The 19,344-nt window shown below is 49.3% G+C and overlaps 1 protein-coding gene across 20 annotated transcripts in view; it reads left to right on the top strand.

The window, feature by feature from the left end:
- Window positions 1-19,344, top strand: part of ATXN1 (ataxin 1) — a 405,519-nt gene that overhangs the window by 380,049 nt on the left and 6,126 nt on the right. For all 20 annotated transcript variants that reach the window (XM_025295470.3, XM_006079287.4, XM_025295434.3 and 17 more), the window contains one exon: window positions 6,326-8,396. In XM_025295470.3, the coding sequence (XP_025151255.1) occupies window positions 6,486-8,396 (1,911 nt within the window). In that variant the 5' untranslated portion in view covers window positions 6,326-6,485. The remainder of the gene's footprint in view (window positions 1-6,325; window positions 8,397-19,344) is intronic.

The following is a 19,344-nucleotide window of genomic DNA, read 5'->3' as shown; positions in this document are numbered from 1 at the left end:
CACTCCAGTGTTCTTGCCTGGAGAATCCCAGGGACGGGGGAGCCTGGTGGGCTGCCGTCTATGGGGTCGCACAGAGTCGGACACTGACTGAAGCGACTTAGCAGTAGCAGCGGCAGAGGGAGAGAGAGAGCTTGTTAACCGCATGATGGTATTCATGGTTCTCCATGCCTGATCTGTAGGAGTTGCCCTCTGGCGGGTTTCAGCACTGCTGTGCCCTGGATCACCACTAGGTGGGAGTGCTGAGCTTGGTGCTGGGTGAGGCTGAGGGTCCCTGGCTCCCTTGCCTGGGAAGTCTGAAGATCAGGCTCTCCTCCTTATTCAATTCAGCCTCTAACCTGGAATGCCACACCCACTGCAGCCCATGATCAGAGCTAGGAGGGATGCCGCAGTGCCCTTGACATCATCTTCCCCTCTGATCCCTTTGCATTCTCTTTTCCACATGGGACCATCAGCAGTGCTTAAGATGACACGGGGATTCCCTACATCGTGAGGCAGCCCAGCCCATTTGACCAGTTCTGATTAGTTTCTAATTTCTACTGTATACAGTCGTCCATCAGTATCTTCGGGGGTTTGGTACCAGGAGCCCCCGATGCTCAAGTCCCATGGTCAGCCCTCCATAGAAGTGGTTCTGCATTCTGGAATTCAGCCAACCGCAGATTATGTCGTGCTGTGATACAGGAGACGTGGGTTTGATCCCTGGGTCAGGAAGATCCCCTGGAGGAAGGCATGGCAACCCTCTCCAGTATTCTTGCCTGGAGAATCCCAAGGACAGAGGAGACTGGCGGGCTACAGTCCATGGGGTCACAAAGAGTCAGACAAGACTGAAGTGAGTGAGCACAGCACACAGCAGGTCTTTATTGAAAAAAAAATCCCCATATAAATGGACCTGTGCAATTCAAACTCACGTTGTTCAAGGGCAAAGTGTACATCAATGTAATTTGGAGCTCAGTTCTGTTCTGCTGTCTTTCACGGATGGTCCTTCGTAGATTTGAGCATCACATCTCTGCTCCGGCTTTTTCTGTTCTTCCCCAGGCCATACATCTTCAGTTGCTGCTGCTGTTACTTACCTGTCTTGGGTCCAGACCTCCTGCTAACCCCATCACTCCATCCTGGGCATGCCCGCCAGTATCCCCTCGCCTCAGGACTTTGTGACCAATGTTGTAATGCTATTACAGTATTTATTCTGTTACTGAGAATACTGTGCTTTTTAAATGAAGCTATACCAACTTTTAGGCACCAAACCCAACTGTTGGTTCATATTGAATGGATAGTCAAACAGAAAATTCCTGGGCTGTTTGAAATGAACTATTCTTCAACCAGATCTCTCTAACCCTGCTATTAATTGAGCTATTGAAACCAAGGTAGGGCATTGATTTATTCTTGTTCATTTTAGTATTTCTGGCTTTGTGCCATCACTTCCAGCTTCTTAGGATACATTTGAATATTAATTGCAGGTAATATATTAAGCCAGCTTCCCGATAGCTCAGTTGGGAAAGAATCCGCCTGCAATGCAGGAGACCCCAGTTCGATTCCTGGGTCAGGAAGATCCGCTGGAGAAGGAATAGGCTATCCACTCCAGTATTCAGTATAATATAGTAAGCACCCCTTCCAGCCTTCTGTTGCCTCTAAATATGATAACCAAACCACTTAAATAAGATGTTGAACAGAATAGAACTGAAAATAGAGTTCTTGCATACCATTTGCCCCACACTGACATTGAACAGTTAAGGTCCACGATACAGACTGGAAGCTAAGTGTTTGATGAATGACTATGTGATACACCTCCTTTGAGGTACACTTGTTCAGTCAGCCATGAAGATATCTAATTATGCTATCATCTAGCATACCTTTCTCCATTTTGGAAATTTCAAGCATGTCAGAGTTGGGCCTACTTTTAACATTTAACCTAAACAAAGTGCATTCTGCCTTTGCACTACACAGATCAACCTGTTTAATAATTCAGTAAAACACGAGATTCGCATGCCGGGACTTCAAGAATCCTTGCCAAGTCCTAGTGACCCCTCCCATCGGGTCCAGGTGTTCTGTCTTTTAAATGGTTGCATGGTTTTTCCAGAACTGACACAAGCTCACCAGGCTCTATTTCCTCCTCTTTAAAACAAAAACTATGTATCTGTTGTGCATGGACATTATATGCCAGTCGTGGGTTTCACTCAAACTGAGAAACTCACAGGATGGTGGGTGCTGGGCAGAGCAACCCAGTGTATCGCCCTGACCTTGGAATGCATGTTTAGGACTGTAAGGATCAGATTCTAGGCGTGTTTTCCATTCAGAGCAGTTAGTTTGTATTTATGGGACTTGGAATCAGTAGGGACCATCTCATTTTCCTGTCACTTCTGGAACAAGCTAAATCCGTGGTAATGGGTAGGGGGTTACAGGGATTTTTGAATGATAGCAAAGATAGAAGTGTCTTCCTTTATTAAAGTTTGCTTTTCCTCCCAGAGATGACTAAATCATGTGTATAATTTACAATAATAGTCTTTTTAAAGTGTGTTTCCTTAGAGTTTTCAAAGATGGAAAGAACCAGAAGAAAAGGAGCATCTGTTATTTAGAACTGTATCAGGTTTAGGTGACCCAAAGGAAACAGCTGAGTTCCCCCTAAATATTCCTGTATGTGCTTAGTCGATGAGTCGTTTCCGACTCTTTTGCAACCCCATGGACTATAGCCCGCCAAGCTCCTCTGTCCATGGGATTTCCCAGACAAGAATACTGGAGTGGGTTGCCATTCCCTTCTCCAAGGGATCTTTCCGACTCAGGGATTGAACCCAGGTCTCCTACATTGCAGGCAGATTCTTTACTGTCTGAGCCACCAGGGGAATAACCCTAAATATTAGCTGCTGGTCTCCAAGGCGCCATCGATTCTGTTTGCTCACAGCACCTAGTTCGGTTTCCCAGCACCTACTCCATTAGAAAGAGGCTGAGATGTTTACTTAGGAGCTTAGGTGTACAGGCTGAGTTTCTCACACCTTGCTGTGCATATGAATCATCTGGGGATTTTGTTAAAATGCACTCTGAATCAGGAGCTTTGGATAGGACCTGAGTCTCTGCATTTCTAAAGCTGCTGGGGGAGCTGGTCTGAGGACCACACTTGGAATAGCAAGGCCCTATGCCACTGAGCTAAATTTTAAGATACTGATGGAGAGAGAGAGATAAATATAGATGTGAAGATGCTTAAGATGACTCTATTCAGAACAGTGATTAACAGGCAAGTCATACGTAGTAAACCCTATATAAATTTGTCTTGATCCATCTATTGACCCCTGTTCACTTCCCCTTTCCTAATAATAATGTTTAAACATGATCTGCATGTGTGGCTCTTTGGTAACTTTGCAGTTATATAATCGTGCTCAGCCCCATGTTTCTGTTGCGGCAGGTGCATCCGGAGGCACACGCCTCCTCCGGGGGACTCAGGTGAACGAACCATTGGTGTGTTTCAGCACTGAAAAGGCAATTAGGGACATGAAAGCCATTTGTCTGCAGCTAGAAAGAAACCCTAAAAGCAGACATCCACTCTCCTTTCTTATTCTCTTCTTCCTAGTCTCTTTCTCTCTCCCTTTTCCCTCCTGTACTTTCTACCTTCATAGTTTTTACCTCTCCGTTTTTTTTTCATCCCGTGAACCATCATCCAATGTACCAGGGACATGGTGGCATCCTGTGGTGCCCTCTCGTGGTTCACTGAAAATATAGCTAGACACAGTCCCTACTCTCACAATGACTTCCCCTGCTGAGAGATACAGACAGCATGGAGAGCCATTGAAGCGCAGAACAGGGACATGTGCCCCAGAATTACAGCGACCCAAGTCGGGAGCTGCACCGGTAAATAGGAGATATGGTCCTTCTAAATGTAGGAGGGTGAGTTGAAATTTGTATCAGTCTGGCCCCAGGCTTGCTCCAGTTAATCTTTGTATCCTTGACTTATTGTCAATATTATCTGGAAAAGATGTTTATCAATGGACCACTTTTCAGAAGAGTGCATTTGAAGTTGTGTGTTAAGGCCGATGTGTTTTAGTGGTCCATTAGCAGAAAAACCAGCCATGGAATCTATAATGAGATCTTTAAGGCCAACAAAGCCACCCAGTGTCTCTCAAAACAAACAAAAAAACAGTGTAAATAAACCAGGGCACTGCTAAGAACCAAGTCGGCATTGTTTTTTCAAATTCACTAAAGCTGAGTTCTGTTTTAAAAAGTACCTTCAGAGGAGTTTTCTAGCTTTGTGTATGGTGCATTCCATTGTGCAGCAATTTCACATTTGCATTGCTAATGGACCTCTTTGCAAACGTGTTTGACATTTTGCTTGGCTTTGAAAGGACTTTTATGCTGATATTTTTTCCTTCCCTAGAGCTGCCTTGGGCTAATTAACCTATTCCCTTACTGGCTGGGCCTACTATATGCAAATACTCTCATTCTGGATTCTGACACACAACTCTTACATGAACACCCCTAATGAAATCCTGTGGGGTTTTATTGGAGCAGTGCTACTGTGGGGCCAGCAGGGGGCGCATGGAGCAGTTCACGTTGAGTCCATCTCCTAAATTACTTTCCTTTGCTAGTCCCAGTGGGAATGCCAGTTTATGCAGTTCTCTTTCTTAGAGTAACTTGAAACCTAGAGATAAAAGACCAGTATCAGCACTTTTTAAGCAGTCAAAAGCGTCAACTGTTTTCAGTTTTGGTAGTTTAATTTTATTCTGTCGTTTTGAAAACAGCACTGTCATCTCAGTAGATTTGTATAATATTAGGTGTAAATTACATGCCATTAACTTCCTAAGAGGCAGCTATATATATACCTGAGGCTTAATACAGCCGGAGGTTGGGAGGGTAATGCTGAAAACTGCTGCCTTATTGTGTCTATTTTAACATCAGACCATAGAAAGCGGGTCTGGGTAGGAGAAATACTAAAACCCAGGTCCTGGAATTCCCAGAACCTGATTCAGCGACTGTCCAGGATCACAGAACAAGACTGCTCACAGCCTGTAGACAACCCTCACATCTGCCTCCTGTTAGCCTAGTTCCTGTTGGTTCCACTGATGATCTGCCTCTTGCCAGGTGGACATCTGTCTGCCTACACAGTCCTGGAAACAGAGTTCGGTGGTTCCCAAAAGACTGAGATAGGTGTCCTATCTCAGATGAAAACTGGCTCGCTACTTGTATGTCCAGCTTGAAACACACAGCCCTGATTGGTCTGGCAGAGGCTTCATCTCTAGGGTTCATGGTGGACTGGCCCTTTCCAAGCAGAGGGTGGAGAGGATGGAGAGAGAATTCAAAGAGCACTTGGAAAGGAAGTAAGAGGCAGAGATGAAGCAAGCATGTTGCCCTCATGAAGGACACCCTCAATGCCTGATTATTGCATTTTTAAAAACCAAACCATGTTCCTGTTTTAACTGTCTCATAGATTCCTTTTGGCTGTTACCATATGAGTAGCTGTACTGGGAGCTGTTTGGAAACGTGTAGAGAACATAATTATTTGGGGCTGCCTCTGCTCAGTTGGCCTGTATATAGTGTGTGTGTTTATGTCTGTGTGTGTGTGTTAGGCAAGAGAGAATTGTTGTAAATCCAGTATGGATCCAGAGTCACTAGAACCTTTGAGTAGCGCCTATGGCAGAGCTTCCCTGATAGCTCAGCTGGTAAAGAATCTGCCTGCAATGCAGGAGACCCAGGTTCAATTCCTGGGTTGGGAAGATACCCTGGTGAAGGGAAAGGATACCTACTCCAGTATTCTGGTCTGGAGAATTAAGGCATGGAGCAAGTCAAACCGAGAATTCATGGAGTCGCAAAGAGTCAGACATGACTGAGCCACTTCCACTTTCACTATAGCAGAGGAGGACTCAGATAACCTATGAAATCCGCTGAGGACTTCCGTTCCTAACCTGGTCCTCCCGGTGCTTGGCTCAGAGGACGGCTGATCCTCACTGGTGCCATCCTCCTTGTAGACTTCATTTGATCCTCCAGAGACTGGGTAAAGCTAGAGCTGAAGAGTGGGAGGGCCATTTCTGGGAGGGAAACTAAGAAATGCATTGTTTGCCCTCCAAAAAGGAAAAGATGGGGGTAGGAGAAGAGGGTATTGAGAGAGAGATCTTAGAAGACTGACTAAATCCATAAAAAAGGTTTGACTTGCTCCGTGGCTTAATGATCTTCCTGATGTCCTACGTTGTGGCCAGCGTTTTACCTGCTCTAATAGTGGGGCTGGCGGCAGGATTTTGGGGGATTCACATGAATCTCGGGAGGGGGTTCTTTTCCGGTGTTGATGTTCTGACGCCCTGTCCCCCCACCCCTTTCTCCCCCTTGGTCCCGACCCTCTGCCTTTTCCCAGATTCCAGAGCAGCTGCTGGAGGATCGCACCCACGGGGAGATGATTCCTCATGAAGAGCCTGGATCCCCTACAGAAATCAAATGTGACTTTCCGTTTATCAGACTAAAACCAGAGCCAGTCCGACAGTGAGACGGTCACCGTGGAGGGGGGACGGCGAAAAATGAAATCCAACCAAGAGCGCAGCAACGAATGCCTGCCTCCCAAGAAGCGCGAGATCCCCGCCACCAGCCGGCCGTCCTCGGAGGACAAGGCGGTGCCCAGCGACAACCACCGCGCGGAGAATGCGGCATGGCTCCCCGGTGCCCGGGGCCATGTGGGCGGGCGGCTGGGGCCGGCGGGGCCCCCGGCGGAGCTCGGTTTACAGCAGGGAATGGGTTTACACAAAGCGCTGTCCACGGGGCTGGACTACTCCCCGCCCAGCGCGCCCCGGTCCGTCCCGGCGGTGGCATCCACCACGACGATGCCCGCGGCATACCCGCCGCCCCCTCCGTCCGGGGCCCCGGTGTCCCCGGTGCAGTACGCCCACCTGCCGCACACGTTACAGTTCATCGGGTCTTCCCAGTACAGTGGGCCCTACGCCGGCTTCATCCCTTCCCAGCTGATCTCGCCCACGGCCAGCCCAGTCACCAGCGCGGTGGCCTCGGCGGTGGGCGCCGCCACGCCCGCCCAGCGCTCCCAGCTGGAGGCCTATAGCAGCCTGCTGGCCGACATGGGCGGGCTGAGCCGAGCCTCCGGACACAAGGCTGAGCCACCGCCACCGCCGCCACCGCCGCAGCACCTAGGCCGGACAGCAGGGCTCCTCCCCCCAGGGTCCCCACCGCCCCCCCAGCAGAGCCAGTACGTGCGCATCTCCAGCTCGCCGCAGAACGCCGCACGCCCGGCCTCGCCGCCGACCCTCCCCGTCCACCTGCACACGCACCCGACCATGATCCCACACACGCTCACCCTGGGGCCCTCCCCGCAGGTGGTCGTGCAGTACACCGACTCCGGCAGCCACTTTGTCACCCGTGAGGCCACCAAGAAGGCCGAGAGCAGCCGGCTGCAGCAGGCCATGCAGGCCAAGGAGATGCTGAACGGGGAGGTGGAGAAGGGCCGCCGGTACGGGGCGCCCCCCGCGGCAGACCTGGGCTTGGTGAAGGCGGCCAGCAAGGCGGTGCCCCACCCGTACGAGTCCAGGCACGTGGTGGTCCACCCCGGCCCCGCTGACTACAGCGTCCGCGACGCGTCGGGGGTGCGGGCCTCCGTGATGGTCCTGCCCAACAGCAGCACCCCCGCCGCCGACCTCGAGGGGCAGCAGGTCACCCACCGGGAGAACTCGCCGTCCGCCCTCAACGACAAGAGCGGCCTGCACTTGGGGAAGCCCGGGCACCGCTCCTATGCTCTGTCCCCACAGCAGGCGCTGGGCCCCGAAGGTGTGAAGGCCGTCGCCACGCTGTCCCCACACACGGTCATCCAGACCACACACAGCGCCTCGGAGGCCCTCCCAGTCGGGCTGCCGGCCACGGCCTTCTACGCGGGCACGCAGCCGCCGGTCATCGGCTACCTGAGCGGCCAGCAGCAAGCGATCACCTACGCCGGCGGCCTGCCCCCGCACCTGGTCATCCCGGGCACCCAGCCCCTGCTCATCCCCGTGGGCAGCGCTGACCTGGAGGGGTCGGGCGCCGCCTCGGCCATCGTCACATCGTCGCCCCAGTTTGCTGCAGTGCCTCATACGTTCGTCACCACCGCCCTGCCCAAGAGCGAGAACTTCGGCCCCGAGGCCCTGGTCACCCAGGCCGCCTACCCGGCCATGGTGCAGGCCCAGATCCACTTGCCCGTGGCGCAATCCGTGGCCTCCCCTGCCGCCGCCGCGCCCCCTACGCTGCCGCCCTACTTCATGAAAGGCTCGATCATCCAGTTGGCCAACGGGGAGCTGAAGAAAGTGGAGGACCTGAAGACGGAGGACTTCATCCAGAGCGCGGAGATCAGCACCGACCTGAAGATCGACTCCAGCACGGTGGAGAGGATCGCAGACAGCCACAGCCCCGGCGTCGCCGTGATCCAGTTTGCCGTCGGGGATCACCGAGCGCAGGTAACGTTGCCGCCGCATCACGCAGGTAGGGGGGACACCGCACCGTGCCGCCTCCCTTACCTCCTGGCACCGTGACTTTCTACCAAGCGGCAGACCTGTCTGCCTGTCTGCGGCTGTGGGGGTGATTGAGGGTTTTCTTTCACTTTCACTTTGTACCTAAAGGTTAGACTTCTCACGTTCCCCCAACCACCGTTCTCTAAGAGAATTAAGCCCTAATGCACCCGGAAGCATGCGCTGTTTGCTATGAATTAATTTCTCTGCTCCTCCAACGGGGGCTGGTCAGGTACCATGCTTGGGACAGTTAAGAAATCACCACTCGGGTTATTTTGCTGATGTTATTCTGTGGTTTACATGAGTAACCCTGATTCAGTTCAGTTCAGTTCAGTCGTTCAGTAGTGTCTGACCCTTTGCAACCCCATGAATTGCAGCACGCCAGGCTTCCCTGTCCATCACCAACTCCTGGAGTTCACTCAGACTCACGTCCATCGAGTCAGCGATGCCATCCAGCCATCTCATCCTCTGTTGTCCCCTTCTCTGCCTGCCCCCAATCCCTCCCAGCATCAGAATCTTTTCCAATGAGTCAACTCTTCGCATGAAGTGGCCAAAATACTGGAGTTTCAGCTTTAGCATCATTCCTTCCAAAGAAATCCCAGGGCTGATCTCCTTCAGAATGGACTGGTTGGATCTCCTTGCAGTCCAAGGGACTCTCCAACACCACAGTTCAAAAGCATCAATTCTCCGGCGCTCAGCCTTCTTCACAGTCCAATTCTCACATCCACACGTGACCACAGGCAAAACCATAGCCTTGACTAGACGAACCTTTGTTGGCAAAGTAATGTCTCTGCTTTTGAATATGCTATCTAGGTTGGTCATAACTTTCCTTCCAAGGAGTAAGCGTCTTTTAATTTCATGGCTGCAATCACCATCTGCAGTGATTTTGGAGCCCCAAAAAATAAAGTCTGACACTGTTTCCACTGTTTCCCCATCTATTTCCCATGAAGTGATGGGACCAGATGCCATGATCTTCATTTTCTGAATGTTGAGCTTTAAGCCAACTTTTTCACTCTCCACTTTCACTTTCATCAAGAGGTTTTTTAGTTCCTCTTCACTTTCTGCCATAAGGGTGGTGTCATCTGCATATCTGAGGTTATTGATATTTCTCCCGGCAATCTTGATTCCATCTTGTGTTTCTTCCAGCCCAACGTTTCTCATGATGTACTCTGCATATAAGTTAAATAAGCAGGGTGACAATATACAGCCTTGACGTAGTCCTTTTCCTATTTGGAACCAGTCTGTTGTTCCATGTCCAGTTCTAACTGTTGCTTCCTGACCTGCATATAGATTTCTCAAAAGGCAGATCAGGTGGTCTGGTATTCCCATCTCTTTCAGAATTTTCCACAGTTTATTGTGATCCACACAGTCAAAGGCTTTGGCATAGTCAATAAAGAAGAGATAGATGTTTTTCTGGAACTCGCTTGCTTTTTCGATGATCCAGTGGATGTTGGCAATTTGATCTCTGGTTCCTCTGCCTTTTCTAAAACCAGCTTGAACATTAAGAAGTTCATGGTTCACATATTGCTGAAGCCTGGCTTGGAGAATTTTGAGCATTACTTTACTAGCGTGTGAGATGAGTGCAATTGTGCAGTAGTTTGAGCATTCTTTGGCATTGCCTTTCTTTGGGATCGGAATGAAAACTGACCTTTTCTAGTCCTGTGGCCACTGCTGAGTTTTCCAAATTTGCTGGCATATTGAGTGCAGCACTTTCACAGCATCATCTTTCAGGATTTGAAATAGCTCAACTGGAATTCCATCACCTCCACTAGCTTTGTTCGTAGTGATGCTTTCTAAGGCCCACTTGACTTCACATTCCAGGATGTCTGGCTGTAGGTCAGTGATTACACCATTGTGATTATCTGGGTCGTGAAGATCTTTTTTGTACAGTTCTGTGTATTCTTGCCATCTCTTCTTAATATCTTCTGCTTCTGTTAGGTCCATACCATTTCTGTCCTTTATCGAGCCCATCTTTGCATGAAATGCTCCCTTGGTATCTCTCATTTTCTTGAAGAGATCTCTAGTCTTTCCCATTCTGTTGGTTTCCTCTATTTCTTTGCATTGATCGCTGAGGAAGGCTTTCTTATCTCTTCTTGCTATTCTTTGGAACTCTGCATTCAGATGTTTATATCTTTCCTTTTCTCCTTTGCTTTCACTTCTCTTCTTTTCACAGCTATTTGTAAGGCCTCCCCAGACAGCCATTTTGCTTTTTTGCATTTCTTTTCCACGGGGATGGTCTTGATCCCTGTCTCCTGTACAATGTCACGAACCTCATTCCATAGTTCATCAGGCACTCTATCAGATTTAGTCCCTTAAATCTATTTCTCACTTCCACTGTATAATCATAAGGGATTTGATTTAGGTCATACCTGTATGGTCTAGTGGTTTTCCCTACTTTCTTCAATTTAATCATGATTAAGAAAAGCCATTTTCCACCCCCCAACCCCCCCTTTTTTTTTCCGGTCAGGGAAAGACAATGCTGCTTCAGAGGAGAATGTTAGGTGCCCAGAGCTGCCATATCCCATTACAACATCAGTGTTTTGTTGTTGTTTTTATTTATTTATTTTTTAAATTTGGCTGTGCCAGGTCTTGGTTGCAGCGCTCGGAATCTGATCTTTAGTTGTGGTGTGTGAACTCTTAGTTGCAGTGTGTGTGATCTAGCTTCCTGACAGGGGGGTCAACCCCAGGCCCCCTGTATCAGGAGCTTGGAGTCTTAGGCACTAGACCACCAGGGAAGTCCCAACATCCATGTTTTAACATGTAGGTTTTGTTATCATTTAGGTATGGTGAGGCCAACAGAGGAGAATACATCTGCCATTGAAAAGGTGGTGTGTTATACTCAGATCCCAAGAAGAGGGGATATGCCCGGCCACATGGGCTAACATGCAGAAGAAGCCCAGGGTCTGTTACAAGGCACTGGGACCCAGGAGAAAACATGGACAAGAGCCTTTGTTGTTGTTTCAGTGGGAAGGAGTGGGTGAGGCAGAGTAGCAAGCGTAGGTAGGCTGCTGCTGCTGCTAAGTCGCTTCAGTCGTGTCCGACTCTGTGCGACCCCATAGACAGCAGCCCACCAGGCTCTGCCGTCCTTGGGATTCTCCAGGCAAGAACACTGGAGTGGGTTGCCATTGCCTTCTCCATTGTGTGAAAGTGAAAAGTGAAAGTGGAGTTGTTCAGTCCTGTCCGACTTGTAGCGACCCCATGGACTGCAGCCTACCAGGCTCCTCCATCCATGGGATTTTCCAGGCAAGAGTACTGGAGTGGCTTGCCATTGCCTTCTCCGGTAGGTAGGCTAGTTGGAATCATTTCAGCAGGCTCTGGGTACAGGAGCTGTCCCTAGGTGTCTGACAGTGGCCCAGAGAGTGCAAGTCCCATTCACTGAGGAGGAAGCTGGGGTGTGGGTGTTTTCTTTACACGTGAAGAACATTATCGCCGGCAGGGGAGCTGTTAGCTGTGTCTAGGAATTACCTAACGCAGGGAGGGACAGTCCCTCCAGTGTCAGCAAGACCCCAAGATGTCAAAGCATCAGATAAAATAAAAGGCATGGTTCATATAATCTGGAAGGTCAAGGCTGTCCCAGGTGATCTCCTGGACTTCTGATAAATAGGAACCCCAAGGGCCAGATGCAGCCAAGCTGAGTCATGTTAAAACTAGAACTGAGATCAGCTCTTAATTTCCATGAGTTCCTTCAGTCCACTCTTTTCCAGCTTCTTAAATCACCTGAATGCATTTATTCCGCCCATGTGTATGGAAACAACCGTTTCACTGCCCAGCTTGCTTGAAGTCAGGTTTGGCCCCAAGGCGGGGAACTTCCCAGGCTATAGAGCCTCAGTGCCTCTGGGAATGGGATATGACAGCACCTCCTTCAGTTTGAAATGAGTTGAAAAATGGTCATGGCGTAGCTGGTATTTGGGACAGTCAAAGATAAACAAACTAGTTAATGGTTTGAATTGTTTTTAGAATATTTTTAAAAAGATCAAGTGAGGTGGGGGAGTCTGATTTTCCAAAGCGTTTTCCAGGACTGCTTGTGAATGTCCGGATGTGGGATCTTGCACAATATCAGAGGGCCTGCGTTGCCAGGAGCTTTTAGCCCTGAAGACTTTTCTTTTTAATGGTGAGATGTCGCTGTAAACTTTGGTGAGGCCCAAGAAAATTTCTCAGGGTTCTGATGAAAAAAAAAAAAAAAAAAAAAAATTGCAAAAATCAGGATATTTGGAAAAGGGCATCATTATGTAGAACTCCCTACCCATGTCTAAGTTTCTGCTCCCTCTCTGCATCCTACGTGGATTAGGAGTGGGTGGATCCTCACTGAAAAAAGAATGAGCTGATTTACTAGCAAAGTTGTCTTTTAACAGACCCCAAGTGAAGCCTGGGAAATAAACAAGAAGGAAAAGTAAATGTGTGTTTTTTTTTTTTTAATCCTTTTAATCCTTAAAGCACTACTGTGAACAGAGGTAAGCAGAGGAAGAGGGGTTATTTTGAAATGCAACTATCTCCCGCCCAGCACCTCTTTTCAGCTTTCAGTAAAGAAGCGCTCTGAGCTGCAGGCTCATCTCCAAGGCCGTAGGAGCCCCCATAGACCACAGCCTCACAGACCTCTAAGTTCCAGATTGACCGGCAGCGCTGAGAGGTAGCATCTCTGCATGCACCTCCCGCCCGATCCTCCGCAGAGCGAATGCTTAAACGATCAACGATCGAGAAATTGGCTTCCGAGTGTGAAGTCTCATTTCCTTCCCGTCGCCAGGCCACCGGTCTCTTTGCTGACGGCCAAGGTGCAAATTAGAAGGTAGCGGGTTTGTCGGGGCCTGTTTGCAGGCCTGTGAGGCCGCCCCTGTGTGGCCCGGCCGCCTGCTGGGAAGGACTCAAAAGGGTGGTTGGGGCTCCAAGCTGCAGAAACACAAGTGCAGGGCCCAGCACGCCAGTGATGTGTCACTTCACCCAGAAGCCTATCAGAAACAGGCTGACATCATCCCAGCTAAAATACTCCACCAGCTGTGTTTGCCACAAGTGACGGGGGCAGAGTCAGCCGAGAATCAGAGAAAGCGAGAAGGGGAGAGGGGCGGCAAGGAAGGTCCAGATTTAATTTACACTCTAAGGGCTGAGGGCTTCCCTTCCTCCTCAGGGGGCTCTCTGAGGGGTTTTCTCCCCAGGCCTGGAGATCCAGTCTCGGTCTTCTCAACTGATTAGAAATCTCTTAACACTTGCACCCATTAGGAAGGTTGAGAGATGTGCAGAGCGTTTTCATTTAATTAGCCAAATCACAGATTTGATTGGGGAAGTTGTGGGAGGAAGGGGGTGGTTTTCTAAAGGACGGATGGCTCTGTGACCCCAGGCGTAAATCCTGCATGGAGGCAGGACCACAGGGACACTTGACTTCATGACCTACCACAGGCATCCCCAGTGGATGCGGTGTGGCTGGTGGGAGAAGCCCCGAGCTTGGGGTCTGGACAATGGCAGAACAAAAATGGTCTCACCTCTCTCTGAGCTAGGGTTTTTCTCATCACTAAAATGGGCAAATGATTCCTTACACAAGATCATATCTTCAGCATCCTCTTTGTTTTTGTATTCCTTTGCTTTCCTGCCGTGCAGAACAGCCCTTGTAAAATTTACTAGCATCCACTAAACAAAAAAAAAGGGGGGAGAGGGATATATACAGGGAAAGTTACCTGACTTTATGCTAATAATCAGCATGTAGATCCAGGGAGAAGGAAAGCCACCCTCTATAGAAACAAGGGAATTTTCACTGAGGGATTATTTTCAAGAGCCGAATTCCTAATTATTATTGTGAAGAGAGACCTCCAAGGTGGTGGATCTGAAGCTCCCTGCGAGGCAGTGTAGCAGAAGAATGCTTTCGCATATCCATCCCCATCTCTGTGGTTTTGTCCTTCCAAGAGCAGTATTTCTTGGCCCAGGCAAAGTATCCTTGCATCCCAGTTCCCCCAGGCTGGTTCTCCTCCAGGAGAATTGAAGGATCTCAGGCACTGTCTGTCAGCCCGTGTGCACCACGTGAAGCCTCTCAGTAGCCACCCATGGTCTCCAGAATCTATGGTGAGCCCAGAAGGGATCCTGAGATGATAATAACATCCACATGGGAGCCTGTGTGATTCAACTGGAGGACAGAGCATCGTCTGCTTGGGTGGGAAGCAGGTTAAGTGGTCAGAAAATGCAAAACCTGGAGCCGAAAAGACCCGAGGCTGAATCTGTCCTCCACCCCCGGAGCTTTGGGACTTGGTGCAAATCACAAACAGACTAGTGCACACATGCTTGATGGTGCAAATGACACATGTGCCTTCCATCCGGCTCATGTTGTAGCGTGAAGAATGAAAGTGATGTAAGAATGAAAGTGAAGTGAAGCCAGAGTGTTAGCCGCTCAGTGGTGTTACTCTTTGCAACCCCATGGACACTAGCCCGCCAGGCTCCTCTGTCCATGGAATTCTCCAGGCAAGCATACTGGAGTGGGTTGCCATTTCCTTCTCCAGGGGATCTTCTCAACCCAGGGATTGAACCTGGGTCTCCTGCATTGCAGGCGGATTCTTTACCAGCTGAGCCACCAGGGAAGAAAGGAAATTCGCTCAAAAGAACCAGTTCAGTCAGTAGTGGATAGGAGGTCCTCAGCAGTGTTAGTTTCCCTTCCTTGCTTCTGCTTGGGTGGGACTTTGACCCTAAGAAGAGAAAGGTTAGGTCCTGAAAAGTGAATGAGTAAAAGGCTTCATGCTCTTACAAGAGCTTTTGGAAGGAGGGACAGTTTAGAAAAGTCTGGAAGGAAGGCTGAACTTTTCTGGTGAGTCTCTGCCATTTCACTCTGCCTGTGTTCTTGCAGCATATTCCCAGGAGAGGTCCAGGAGCATCCCTTGCCATCGTGTTTCTGTGAAGGAAGTACCATGACCTCACGCTGGCCTGTGTGCATGCAACACTGTCTGGTTTTCCTGAGTGTGAGCTGGACTGGAGGGGTCATCTGATGGTTGAGCCCTGCACATCAGTGACCAATGCAGAAATGGGCTCACGCACCTCTCCTTTGCAGAAAGGATCTGGGCACCATGCCCACTGAGGAACCCCCGGCCTGGGACGGCCCCACTGGGGGAGCCCTGGCTTCCATCTTTGAGCAGCCTCTGCAGCCCTCCGTCTCATGCTCCCCAGGCTTGACTTTTCTGAAGAGTACACAACATTTTGTCAGTACAATTTATCTGTGATGAGGCTGCTTTTTTTCCGTTAGTGCTGGGCTCTGTCTCTCATTAGGGCTGTCTGTCGCTCCCCCAGAGTCAGGAGCTGCCTGCTTCCTTTTACCTCCTCGGTGGCTGCTTAATATTCCATGTCATTCTCTTCTCCCAACTCGTGTGTGTGTGCGTGCACGCACACACCCATACAGCATGTTACAATGACATGCTCACTGTACATCTACTGTTGGCTTTTCTTCCATTGCACTATTTTGTCGTTTGACTGCTGTGTTCTCTGAGCCATCAGTGTCTGCATTATGCATTTAATGGCTTAGCTGGTGCCTAAAAATAGCCAGAGCCCTCCTGCAGGCAGCACAGATGCCTGTATAGTCCCTAAGCAGCCAAGGCAGACCAACTTGCCAAACATTTTACACATGGGGCTTGGTGGATGTGAACCCTGGTGAAGCAGAAAATGGGTAGTGGCTGCCCTCGATGCAAAGCTCATTACGGCCCTGGGGTCCAGTGATTGATGATAAACCTCCCAGCTCTAATGCCAGAAAGGCTCCAGCAGAGAAGCAATATCAAACACATTTTTGTTTGTCTGTGTTCCCTCCCACTCCCCCCAAAAGAAGAAAAATGCTCTGCTTTAGCATGTGTGTGATATAAGTGCCCCCAGCTTGGGGATCTTACATGTGTTATTGAAGCAGATTATCTGGGACCATTGTAGCTTATAGCTTTTTTTTTAAGTAGACTTTATTGTTGAAAGTAGTTTTAGCAGAAAGTACCGAGTTCCCAGACACCTAGAGTTTCCCGTTATTAAAATCTTGCATTTTAATGGTACATGTGTGACTTGTAGTTGATGAGCTAATGTTGATGCATTATTTTTTGTTGTTGTTGATGCATTATTATTAACTAAAGTCCATACTTTATATTAGGGTTTACTCTGTGCTCTACATGCTGTAGGTTTTGAGAAATGTGTAATATCACATATCCAGCCTTCCAGCATCTTAGAAGATAGTTTCCCCACCCTAAAGATCCTTCATGCTTTGCCTATGGGTACTCCCCACCCCACCCCCAACCCTGGCAATCACTGATCTGTTTCCATCTCTGTAATTCTCCCTTTTCTAGAACGTCATGCAGTTGGACTCCTATAGTGTGTCGCCTTTCAGACTTCTGTCACTCAGGAACATAAATTTACAGTGCCTTCATGTTGTTCTGTGGTTTTGAAAGCTCATTTCCTTATAGCACTGAATAGTGCACATTTGTTCTTTAAGGCATGCATTTTCAGACCCTGGTAGGGAGGGAAGGCAAGTGGGACAGACCCGTGTGCCCCAGAGCTGCCCTGGCACCTGCCAATTGGGTCTCTGGGAGCCAAGTGACATTGCGAGAAGAACTCAGCTCATCTGTCATGTGGGGCTTGTGTTTGGAGGCATCTCTGTGCTGGGATGTGGGTTTAATGAAACAGCTTCCACCAAAGACTGAGTCAGGCTTAGCGTGAACATGATGAAGTGTTTAAATAGAACACTCACAGACGCTCTTACACTTGACTGAAGAGGTGTGACTGTTTTTATTAATGATTTTTCAACATTGAAGTAAATTGGGCCTCCATCAGCCCCTCCGTCTTTGCTCCAGTGTTTTCATTTTTTTTTTTTTTTTTTTTTGACATGGAGAATGTGGTCATGCAAACTAGCCTTCGAGGACAGCAGACAGACTTTTGCCTATGGGTGAAACAGGACCCAGAACTTCACTTGCAGACAAAGTTAGGGATTCCCAGCGTAAGCATGTCACCAAAAGTGAGAGGTCCTCACTGACACCCACTTCTGAGTCATGTCCTCACTCCTGGATGCAGGCAAAATGTGTATATTTGTGATAGGCTCGAGAAAAAAATGCTTTGTAAAACAGAAGCCCTTCACATTTGTGAAAACAGGGATTCTCATGAAGGAAAAGGGAGACAAATTTAAACAACAGACGTTTTGTTTTCTTTATATCCTGCTCTCGGTGATACGTACATATGTGTGTGTCTAGACAGAGCACCAATCTACTGTTGAAAAATACAGCCAAACAGCATAGATGTGTGTATATGCATGCACGGTTTAGATATGGCGGTCTTTGAGTAGCTAGAGGTATTTTACTGAACTTAAACAAGAGCTAAGAATGATCATAAAAGGTGGTCAGTCGCCAGATCAGGAGGCGACACTAAATAATTATCAGCCCAAAGTGAGGATGGCACCTCCCTGTCTTGGTTTCTTCATCTTGAATAGAAGTTGGAGGCGATCGTTTTAGAGGAGCTGGTTTAGCGGGGCTGGAGAGGTGGGGGCAGCTTCCTCTTTGGAGCCGTGGGGAGCGGTGGGTGTGCCTGCAGCTACGGGAGGAGGGCGGGAAAGGGCACAGGAGGCTGGAAGGTGACCACCCCTGAAAAAGAGAGGTGCTGGATACAAGGCATCCAGGGATGAAAGGCAGAGGGGGCCTCAAGCTGACACCAGAACAAAGGCTATTCATGCTCCCATTTCATCCTCCAGTTTGCTTCAAGTGTTTGGAAAAGGATGCATTTATGTGATGAAAAAAGAGAAACTGGCTGTGTCGAGCTGCCAGGAGTTATATAACAGGTTTTGGTCTTGTATGGTCCTGCCCTCATGAATATATTTTCGTTGGGGTTTAATCGGAGCCCATTTGAACCTCGACAAGGTCATAAAACGAAATCGTGGTTATTAGCGCAGCTGAAAGCGCAGAAAGGAACCTCACACTTGGGGAGAAAGTAACTGAAGTATGACTCAGTGAGATCAGGGTGAGCGCTGCGTCTGACAGGGGACCGTGGGGTGAGACAGCTGTGGCTTGGCCTGGAACGGCGCCTGTGAAGAGCTGAGCAAGACCCAGGGAAGGTGCAGCTCCTCTCTGGGCCAGGAGCGTGCGTCCAGTGGAGTCCCGGCTGGCAGTCGTGGGCCCAGGCAGTCTCTCTGTAGCATCTAAACACTGGCCGCTGTTGGCCAGTGGTACGTTGCGGTGTTTTCACTCGTGGAGGGCAAACACAGAACCAGTCTTTCAGATTTGTCCTGAGCACCCATTACAAGCCAGGAGGTGTCCTGCACCCTGGGGATAAATCAGTGAGCAAACCAGGCGGGATCTCAGCACAGCAACCCCCACCCAGAACATACCGTCTCTTGGGATTTCATGGGCCGAGGTGAAATGAAGAAATATGGAAGTAAAGAAAATGACACATCAAAAGATAACACGTGCTGTGGGGAAAAAATCAGACTAAAGAGGATGGGGAAAAGAAGGATGCAGAATAGTTCAACAGGGTGTTTGGTGACACTCTCTCTGAGAAGGGGAACAGGAGGCAACAGGACACAGAGCAAAAAGGCTTTCAAGTGGAGGGAATAGCAGGCGCACAGACCCAGAGGCACAAGCGTCTTTTGGAGTGAAAGACCAATGAGAAGACCAGCGTTACTGTGGTTCAGGATTGAAGGGGTGGGATGCAGACCACGCCGGGCTTGTTCACAGGTCTTTTTCTCCCAGTGAGAAGCTGGCTTGGCCAGGACTGTGACCGTGGAGGCAGTGAGAAATAGGCTCATCCTAGCTGTATTTGGAAGAGAGAACCCCTTGGACTTGCTTGTGATTTGGATGCATGCGGTCTGGGAGGAGGAGCCCAGGAAAGTATGATGCCCAGGCTGTTGACCTGAACGCTGGAAGTGTGAGGACACGGCTCTTGGAGGTGCCAGGAGGAACCCAGGAGGGGCGTATCAGGGGTC

This window comes from Bubalus bubalis, chromosome 2 (genome assembly GCF_019923935.1).
Source record: "Bubalus bubalis isolate 160015118507 breed Murrah chromosome 2, NDDB_SH_1, whole genome shotgun sequence".
Classification (NCBI taxonomy): Eukaryota; Metazoa; Chordata; class Mammalia; order Artiodactyla; family Bovidae; genus Bubalus; species Bubalus bubalis.
The sequence above is the reverse complement of the archived record's forward strand: the minus strand, read 5'-3'. Positions and strand labels throughout refer to the sequence as shown.